We start from the raw sequence: 11,001 nt of genomic DNA on the forward strand, positions 1-11,001 counted from the left end.
TTGCCTGTGTTTTAACTTTCTTCTCCAGTAGGATTGAAACTCCATGGGACTGGAGATCTTTTTTATTCTGTTCGTCTGTATCACGTGCCTAGAAAGCTCCATGGAAAGGACACGGCACCTAACAGGAACCCAGTAAATATTTGTGACAACAAGTAGTTAATGAGTTTTTGGTATGAATTGCTAGACCATAAACATCTCTTGATACTGTCTTAGAAATCAGAAATTTTGATTTTTTCATTTGTCTTTGGCTCATAGGTATGATGACTATGATTATGGAGAAGTTAATCAATTACTTGAACGAAGCCTGAAGGTTTACATTAAGACAGTGACCTGCTATCCGGAGAGAACCACCAAGCGCATGTATGATAGTTATTGGCGTCAGTTCAAGCACTCAGAAAAGGTGTGTTTCATGACTCGACATTATAGACACCTTAGGCCTGTGTCTGGTATAATTAGTAACAATCAGCAAACATTATACAGGGAAATATTGATAAGTTAGTGCCATTAAAGAAAAGTGACATCATTCAGCTGTCTTTTCAAAATGTGTTTAAATTCCGGTTTATTGAATATTAACTAAATTTTGGTTCTGTGTTTCAGCCAACGTGGTGGGTACAGCACACTTGTAGCATCAGCCTTTGAAAGGCTGGGTCCAGATATTGATATTTTTAAAGTACCTTTAGGAAAATGTCTACCATTCTCATGATTCATAAAAATCAAACCTAATGATTGGGCCAGGCCCAGAAGGTATGTCGGATTAGAGATTAACTCTAGCCATTAGAGTTGGCTTATTAGAACAACAGTTTCTCATTCCAACTTGGTAATTTAGTATTTTGATTATCTAATGCATGACCTTTGAGCCAAATGTATGTATCATTATATAAGAATATATATATTCTTTGGAATGTATATCTTTGGATGAAATGTATAGGAATCATTATTTAAGACCTAATAAGGGACGCCTGGGTGGCTCAGTGGGTTAAAGCCTCTGCCTTTCGCTCAGGTCATGATCCCAGGGTCCTGGGATGGAGCCCCGCATCGGGCTCTCTGCTCAGCAGGGAGCCTGCTTCCTCCTCTCTCTCTCTGCCTGCCTCTCTCCCTACTTGTGATCGCTATCTGTCAAATAAATAAATAAAATCTTTAAAAAAAACACCTAATAAATGTTAAGGATCTCTACCAACATTATAGTGTAAGAACCTTATATCCTAGGTCTTTTCAACCTATAAGTCGAAGAATCTTTCATTTATACCAGTTTCCAAGATTTTGAGAGTAAAAAAATCTCTTTAGGGTCCCAATAGTCACTAGTTAATTTTATGACCTTGGCAGAGGATGTTACGACCTTCAAACCTAACCAATTTTTTTGAAGCCTTAGAGACAATCCCACATCAGATAAATACCCATGTTACCGCCAGCATGTCTTCTTGATGGATCTTTATGCCCTGTTTATATGTTTGCATTAGATTTTCTCCCTTTACCAGGTTGTATCTAGAAATTCTCTTTACTCATCAAGAGAATATGTCTAACAGCATGTCTAACCTATTATCAAAATAAATATAATATCAAAAACATTGTAGTAAATTTCAAAAAAAAAAGTGGATATTCATTTTAATCTATCAGCTAGGGTGTATCTCCCCCAAAACTTAGAGGCTTGTTCACAGTTGTATCTGAAAGACTACAGGGAAGCTACCCAAATCTAACAAGGACCAGACGCTAATTACAAACTGCATTCGGCTTCGGGTTTTCACCTTAGAATCTTTCAAGGATCCAGTAAGAAATGTTGTTTAAAAATGTTGTTTAAAAGCTTTCCAAGGAATGAACATAGGCTCTAATGAGTGTAGAGCTGATTTTTAGACCTCTAAGATTTAGACCTATAAGATTTAATGACTGAAAGATAGTAGCACTTGCAGGAAAGTTGTTATTTATAAATAAATATATATATATATATACACATATACATATATATTATTAACATATAATTTATTATTTATTTCAGGGGTACAGGTCTGTGAATCATCAGTCTTACACAATTCACAGCACTCACCATAGCACATACCCTCCTCATTGTCCATCACCCAGCCACCTTTCCTTCCCACCCCCTCGCCTCCAGCAATCCTCAATTTGTTTCCTGAGATTAAGAGTCTCTTATGGTTCATCTTCCTCCCTGGTCCCATCTTGTTTCGTTTTTCCCTCCCTTCCCACCCCCCTACCTCGTGACCTCCCCCCCGCCCCCACCCTCCTCTCAAATTCCTCATATAAGTGAGATCATATGATAATTGCTTTTCTCTGATTGACTTATTTCACTTAGCATAATAGCCTCTAGGTGCATCCATGCCATTGCAAATGGCAAGATTTGGGGGGTTTTGATGGCTGCATAGTATTCCTGTGTGTGTGTGTGTGTTTTAAAAAGTTATTGCATAATCCAGGAGATTGATTGGCTTTACCTAATATATATCCTGACATAATGATTGGTATTTTCCAGGCTTTTAGCGGTCCTTTTCACTGCTCACAAGACCCATTGCTTTTTTTTTTAACAGCTTTCGTCAATGAGCATTACGTCATTTATGTGTGTAGATAACGCCCATTTGCATGATAAACCTTCATGAATGTCTGATATGTTAAAAAAAAAAGTAAGTTTTTTTCAGTTGTTTACACCAGTCACTAAGGAGATAACATTTTTTTCATTTCTAGGTTCATGTGAATCTACTTCTAATGGAAGCACGGATGCAGGCCGAACTCCTTTATGCGCTTCGTGCCATAACTCGGCATTTGACCTGATAGCATCATCACCCAGCGAAAATGTCCTACGTGTGGAAAGACCTTTTCACACAAGACACACATCAGAAGCTGTTTGTGATGTAGCATCAAAAATTTTTCAATTCTCTAGTGGCAAAGTTTAGCCGTTCTTTCCAGCGGCTGTAATGTGCAATGACGTGTTTTCTTTTTCTTGATGCTTAACATTACTAACAATTGCAAAAATAATACTGAGGAGCACTACTTTGCATTGTTTTATAGCTGGATTTTTTGGGTACTGATCATAAATCATGAACCTGGTTTATTAATGCTTAACTTCAGCGCTTTGGGGTTTGTACGTATGTGTATTCTTTCCTTTCCTTTTTTCTTTTTTTTTTTTTTTTAAGTAAGGAAAAGCGCTTACAATCTGCTCAAGCAATTGTTTTTCAGCTAGTGGAATTCAGCACAGAATGACCTCCTCTGGCCATTCTACACTTTAATGTTGTGTCCTAAATCTGGTGGAGGAGAAGCATGCGCTGTTGAACTAAGCTGCTCACAGGACACGTGTCTGTGTCCCCAGGAGATTATTTGTCAGGCACTGTTTGTGGGGGGTTTTTTGTTTGTTTTTGGGTTTTTTGTTTGTTTTTTGTTTTGTTTTGGTTTTGGTTTTTTTACTGCTATTGGCGATAACGTGAAATGTGATACAGCCATTGTCCATAATTTAATGTGAAATTAATCATGATGAATTCTATAGCATGCTACTGAAATGCCAAATTCAGCTGTTTTCTTTCTCTTCGGAAACAGAAGTTTCCGTTTTCCATATCAGATGTATATATTAAAAGTGGAATTATGCACAATCCTTTCTATCACAGACAGCCATCCTCGGTCACCGGGATAATCAGAGCTCACAGAGCTGCTCACAGTTCATTCGGTAGGCACGTACAAGCCTGTACCCACACAAGATTGACCAAAAAGTTTCTTTGCACATTTTTCTTTTCTCATAGCGTTTTCTGTATTGCAGTTAAGCAGGGGAAGGTTAATATACTTGTATTTTTTTTCCTAGTAGGCTTTTAGAACTTCTTTCCTGTTATTTTCCTTCTAATAGAGGTAAAACCTTCAGAGGTAAAAATTGTGTTTCTATGCATTAATGTGATTGAACAGCAACAACAAAAAAAGTGCAATATGTTGGGAAAAAGTACTCCGCGGAACTCCCCCCCCCATTACGTCATTGCAGAAGTGTCCTTTTGAACGGAGCCATAAAGAAATTTGTTCCAATTTCTTTATCGCGCAAGGCTTTTGCCTTACTGGGGTTGAACGATATTCTTTTCCTAATGCCAAAGCACCCCCTTCCCCAGGGGGGAAAAAAATCTCTTTGGACAACTGGTTTTAAAAAATATCAAGTCTTAGGGGAGGAATAAGCATCCAAAAAGTCACATTTTTGCATTGGTTTATGTTGCTTGATTAGACTATCTTCACAGAGCACAACCTTATGTATTTATAGCTTTAATTTGTCTTGTGTTAATGAACCAGTGAAGTGCCTGAAGAGATGCTTACAGCTATCCAGTAGGACACGACTGCACTGCTTAAACACTTTTTGGTTAATTAAGGGTGACTTGAATTTTAAACATGCTGATTTAAAAAAAAAAAAAACTGCTCCATTTGTTCATAGTAAATAATATTGTTGAAATTCTCCATTAGGGTTCCCACAAAGATTTCGTCTTAGACTTACTTCCTTACTTGTTCTATAGGAGTTTTTGTCATGAAAGAACCGTGGATGAGTGTTTTCGTTAGATCATTTGGCCCATCCATTCATCATCCGTTTCTGGTACAACACGTTAGGTTGCTTTCTTTTAGATTTTGTTCCAGACAAGAAAATAGAAAGGTGACTGTAAGCCTACAAACATGAGGCCGTTCTGCATTTTTCGATCCCAGGATCTCGTGTGAGATCTTCCGTGTGAGGAAAAAAATCACTAATATTTTTTAAGACAGGGTGGTTTATTTAAAGATACTATTCAGAGAATTCGTGCCAGATCTCTTCTGTTTAATTGCATATACCATATGTTGATTTTATTTGGCGTCACATTATACAGAGATGTATTAACTGCAAGGAAAGTAGGAAAATTACAAAACATAGATGATAGCATAAATTTTCATTTGATGTCCCCAACCTTAGAACTTTTCAACTTGGGGATGTCTTTTATTCTTGACATCTGGGTTTGGTTCTTTTTGTCTTGTTTTGTTTCCTTTTCATACAGTCCTTTCATTTAATAGCCCTCTATGTTGTGCAGGTGACCTGTGTTACAGGATTAGAAATGATCTTTATAAAAGGAAAAAGAGAAATTTTCACAGAACACCATATGAGCTTTATACCAAAAGGGGAAACAAGGTGTAAGTAACGAAAATGGCCACTTAGTTTTTGTCTTTTATTTTTTTACCTCCAGAAATGTAAGTTGTTGGAGTTTGGGTTTTGGAAATATTTAGTGCCTTTACTAGATCTCTTTTCTAGCAAAGTTTCTTTTTAGCTCCGCATTGATCTATCTCCTCAGTAATCAGGAACCTAAGTCGACTTGGACCTATAAACAAAAACAAAACAATATATTTATGAACCTTAGTGAACCAGCCTAGAAAAATCGACCTCTGGGGGTGCTAAGGCACCCCCAGTAAGCTACAGCACGTGCAGCATTCCAGGGATGAATCCCATTTTAAACAAGTTTGCTGGGAACCTTCTCTAACGCAAACTTGAAATTCTGATGTGGTTTTCCAGGGTGGTATTTTTTCAGAGTATTGAATTTACTATGTAGTAATTTATAGTATAGCTTTTTATATTAAAATGTGATATTTTTAAAAGAGATATCTGGTTCAATTGGTGTAACGACGTGATTCTACGGTATGCTAACCTACACCTGGGGGCTCACATTGTGCCAAACTTTAAACGTGCAAGTGTACTTGGGGGGAAAAAAAAGCACATGCGAATGTGAATTCTCTGACTTCCTTGCTTATCATGTTAAATTAGTCTAACAACCCACTGATGTATATGCTTGATCGATGTCTATTTACTTCCCAGCTTCAGTAGTAATTCGTGATTTCTCAGATCACCGTAGGAAATACCTGAATACTTTCCGGTCAGAAGGCGACTCTGTTCCGGGAGCGGGTTGCTTGGCAGTGGGAGTGGCCCGGCAGCTGCCCCACTTGATCCTTCAGTTTAGACCCTCTCAGATGGACTCGTGATAATCAGCGGCAAAGAGGCTTTCTGAGATGAGACCACCTGTTCCCTTCTTTACCTTCTTGAACCACGTGTGTTGTCTCAGTCCCAGGAAGAATCTTCATCCCATCTGGGGTACTTTTACCATAAAAGATGGCTAATGTGGAATCCAGGCCATGGCCTTGGCCTTTAATTATGGCTTTAAACCCAAATAATAGCAGAGCAATGCAGGGCTCTTTTTTAGAACAGAAAACTGAGTGGAAACTTTATATTAAAACCATATTTGAACCAGAGCCCCTATTTTAATTGAGTTATAAAGTCTCCTAAAGTTCTTAAATTCTTCTGAAGACTAAACAACATTATTCCAGAGCAGGTGTTTTTTTTTTTCTCCTCTTCCACCTTATAGAGTTTTTTAATCCAAAAATCTTGGATTTTTATGCCATGGCAAAATAAAATGATTGGCAAAAAATTAAAGATCTATACTTAAAAATAGTTCACCATGCATATATGACCATAAGATTCTTTTAAACTCTTAAAGACAACTAGTTCATCAAGGGAAAAAAAATAATAAATTTCAGTGCATGTGATACAAATGATTTGCACTGGGATAGTAAAATGAAGTTTTTGTTTTGTGTTGTATTGTGTTTTGAAGACAATTCGAAATCATTCCTCTGAAAAGCAAGACCTTACACTCTTTATCTAACAGACTTTTTCTTCTTTTCTGCAAATAGGCGGTCTTGCATGAAGTAAAAAGTAAGCAACAATAATGATATATAAACAGTACCCGGAATTTTCTTGGTGGTGTAATTCCACAGCACCCTAAGAGACATGCGGCCCCTCAGTTCAGATCGAGTGCAAAGTTACTTAATTTGTCTCATCAGAACCCACACGCGGTGGCCGTCATCTTTATCTGTGTTTCCCTACTATATCCCTCTGGAGACTGAGAATCAAATTATGGAGTCTTTTTCCTCAGAACAGTACTGTAACATGAATGTATTCCTCTCAGTCACCAGAATTTAAATGCCCCCGTGTGTGGAGCTGATTTCCATGCTAATTTGGCTTTGTGAGCAAAGTCCACTCAGGTGAGACCTAGAACAAAAACAGCTGTGGCGAAATGGAACCCTAGAGGCAGAGGCAGAGAGAGCCCTGTGAGGAAGGAAGAGGTTGTCAAAGAACACATGGAGTATCACTCTGAGTGTGGCCATCCTCAGCATCCTACACCTAGTATCAAGGAAGTTTCCCTTGTGGGAGTTCCGACCCGCATTAGATCCACACCCTTCCCTGCCTGCTTTCTTTCCCCCAAGTGCCTCAACCTTCTCCACGCTTGCTTCCCCTCCGCCCCTGCCCTCAGCTCACCTTGGCCACCATCCAAGCCAAACATCACCAGCCACCTGCTGATAGTCACCAGCATTTACTTTTCTGAGTTACTTTTTCTCCACTCATTAAGAACAGGACTTTGTCCCAGCTCCCCTACATGCCTCAACCGTCCAGCTACATTTTGGCTAGCCTTTGCCCTGGACACCCTACCAGATGCCATGCAGCACCAAGTGGAGTCCTGTCCATCCCATACTCTTCTTCCCTTTCCCGACTGCCAAAATATCTTGCTGTCCTCTACCTCATCCCCAAAGAGCCTATAAATTCAGAGTATCCAAACTTTTCATGGATTCACTCTCTGTTGTTCAGTAATGCTACTTCCATATTTTAATAAATCGTAGAAGATTTTTGCCTTCTATCAAAGTAGAAGTCTTTATATTTATACATGATACAGAAATGGAACTATTTCTATCATGCAGAACTTAGCATTTAGTGGGACTTTAACGTGACTGAGTTACCATCCTAAACTGGATCTATATTAGGGAATCAATACTGGTGTCAGTCCAAGTTATTTGAATGTACATTTAAAATTCTCTAGCAATCCAGATCGATCCATAACCCTTTGGTGGAACAGGAAGCTTCTGGCATAGAAACGGCTGGTGTTTCAGAGACTTGTTTGATTGCTGTCGCTTGGGCCGTGAAACACAATTGTTGATAGAAGAACATGTGACAAAGGGTGTTCAGGCGATCCCATTGGATCACACAAACCATTTGATATATAACATGGAAAAAAATAACACAAAATTGGGTACCTCAGAGTTTGGACAAGCTTTCCTGGGTCAGACTCAGCTTCTCATCCCCTTTCTTACCCTGCTGTCATGGGGGTGGGGGAGGAGACGGGACAGAAAGGGAATGCATTGACTTTGTAGTCTGTCTTCCCCTGGCTGCATTTCAGGTCTATCCAGACTTTGTCACTAAGGAATATGTGCACAGAGGAGGAAGAAGCAAGTTCTTCCTCTCCAGCCAGTGCCCGCGCTGTGTCCTTCATGGATGGAAACCCTGTCAGGTTTTTAACAGGGGGCGTGTTGCTCTACAAATGGTTGTCTGACCTGAGGATGAACCACCCTGTTTGGAAGTAGAAAGTATTACAATCTGAGGTGGTATTCAAATGCTGTCCATTCTGTTCCTGAGCAACCCAGCCGGACAGCAGAGTCTAGTGAAATGCCTTCAGGGGCCCAGAAGTGAATCAATGTGTCGTTAAGAAATGAGACTTAATAATAGACGCTGAAGGGTTGGTTTTTACTAAATCATACGTCATGAGGTGTTCGTTCTAGCTTTAAATTCATTATGACTGCACCACCGTGAAGTAGGGAATTGAAAAAGGAAAAATCTGGGGGTGGGAAGAATAGAAGGAATATCTGATTTTTTCCCAGTGCTTGTGGAAATCTTTGAGATAATGAAATGTACTTTCTAAAATAGCCTTTAGAACAAACACCCCATTCTAATTATAGCTGATAGGACAACATCAAACATTAGTAAGTCTAAGTATGATAAATAGAATTTTTGGTATATAAATTTTGCTAAAACAGTCTATTTTTCTTGTACCCCTCGGTTGAACCTCTTAAAAAAATGAATGTATAATTTCCACAGAAAGATTATCAAAGGGAGAGAGAACCTCCGGTCTTAAATGCTGAAGTATTGTTCATGACTTCTGAGTGGCTGAGTGTGTGTGCCTTACGACACTTAGCAAATGAAAGTGGCTCTACATCTCTTTCTTAAATTAATCCGTCTTAACAGATTTCCACAGACTTCCAAATCTCATCAGGAAAGATCAAAAGGAAGGATAAAGGAAACCCATCAGCTGGGTAGGAAGACATTTCCTTTGTGATGCTGAGAGATTGTTTTTCTCTTTTCTGAATTTCACGAGTTCTCTAAAAGGAAAGGCAAGAGTTCAGTGGTACCCTTGTTTGTCAAGGACAGTGAGCCAAACTCTATCTAGGGCATGTTTTCTTTGCATCCATAGATCTTCTTCGGAAAGAAAATACGGTTTTTCCCTTCCCTCTTTCTCTTCATATCTACTCTTTTCAGCCCAAATTAAGATAGACACAGGAAGCCAACCAAGCCAGTCTGGCATCTTCTCCATGCTAAAGCATAGTCCCATCCACGTGCACCGTCTGAGCGAGGTGACAGAGAACCCTGTAAGGTCAACTCGGAACATGGCCTTGCTCCTCAGATTAGCTCCTTTGAACCCGAAAATAACTTTCCTGGTCATGGAAGAACTGGATGTATCCTTTAGCTTATGAAATAGGATTTGAACTTGAAATCTCTTTTAAAAAAAAAAAAAAATTCCTGATTGTTGCAGGGCGGCTACATGATGAATGTATATATTAAGACTTTGTAGCTGAATTGCACATGAAATCCGATTGCCAACTTCTTGACTTTCAATTTTAGATATCCTTTTATCCTTCAGTTGTGAGCGATATATGTAGCATGCTGTGAAATGTCTATTATAGTTTTTAATTCATCAGTATTAATACAGATTTATCTTTTGCGTTCTTTGGTACTTTTTATTCAATGTAATCAGAAGCTGTGATGTTTTGCCTTTGTAGTCCTGTGCTTTGTTACTGTAATTTTTTTTTTTTTTTTACGAAGCACGTGACTTTGGACTAATGTGAGGCAGATGACATGATCTTTGAGACTGCTATATAGGTCAGTCTTACTATATAAGGTTTTCAATTAGAATAAGCTTTTATCAAATAGATCATTGATGCAACTTAGGATTCACACAGGTTTCAGCGTCAAACGGCGGTCCTGTATTTATAGTTTCAATTCTGGAAATAGCAGACTTGATAAACAGCCACTTTAAACTCATTCTGGCAAACCAGACCTTGCTCTAGATGTAGTCGTCTAAGGTAGTTAACCATATAAGCCTTTTCAACTATATTATGCCCTCCATGGGAGTCAGCCGTAAAGGAGTTTATAGAACCCATGAAAGCTTTTTGTATGTATAAGTAGGTTTTATTTTTCTTATGTTGCCGATTTTACAATTCTGACTAAAGCTGACCTGAATGGATCAGTTTATGTGTAATATTGGAGTGCTTTAATGGCTTTTTTTTTTTTTTGGAGGGATGGGTAATATTATTTGAACAGATGCAGAAGGAACTGTTAGTGGGTCAAGACAAACACATTTGAAATAAAGGAACTGTGTATTAAACATGTTAACAACAATTCATAACTGCACTTTTTATGACATTTTGAAAATCTATTTATAGGTACAGAACAATGGGTTTTGTTAAACTGTATCACATTTATACTTGCAAAAATTTATTTCATTGTTATTAGTAGGAATTTTATTGGTTCAATAAAATTGGCAAAACTAAACTCTGATTATTTGCTTTATATATATTTATCTTTACATTGGAGTAGCATTCTTGCCTAGGTTCATTTCTGCGCGATATTGAGATGTGCTTTCAGAAACACATCAGAATTGTCTTTTTTTTTTTTTCCCTTTATTCCCGACCCACGGTTTTTTGGGCGACATTTCTTATAATCACTCGATATTGCATTAATGGAATCTTATGATAGCATAAGTAGTGCAAAATATATAATTATTGCTGCCTTTTACAATGTCTGTTGTGTTCACAGAAAAAAGCACATTAATTTCACTATTGTCTCTTGTTAGCCAAAATGGTAATGCAGAATGGGAAAGGGGCATTGAACTTGGGGTCAGAGCCTGGCTTTAAAAACTTTTTCTTCTC

At 38.3% G+C, this 11,001-nt stretch overlaps 1 protein-coding gene across 2 annotated transcripts in view; it reads left to right on the plus strand.

Annotated features, from left to right (window-relative positions):
- The window catches only part of SESN3 (sestrin 3), a 76,823-nt gene extending 66,199 nt beyond the window's left edge, over positions 1-10,624 (plus strand). For both annotated transcript variants that reach the window (XM_046015097.1, XM_046015098.1), the window contains exons 9-10: positions 256-400; positions 2,686-10,624. In XM_046015097.1, coding sequence (XP_045871053.1) covers positions 256-400; positions 2,686-2,772 — 232 coding nt within the window. In that variant the 3' untranslated portion in view covers positions 2,773-10,624. The remainder of the gene's footprint in view (positions 1-255; positions 401-2,685) is intronic.
- Positions 10,625-11,001: the final 377 nt, after the last annotated feature.

This window comes from Meles meles, chromosome 8 (genome assembly GCF_922984935.1).
Source record: "Meles meles chromosome 8, mMelMel3.1 paternal haplotype, whole genome shotgun sequence".
In the NCBI taxonomy this organism is placed as follows: domain Eukaryota; kingdom Metazoa; phylum Chordata; class Mammalia; order Carnivora; family Mustelidae; genus Meles; species Meles meles.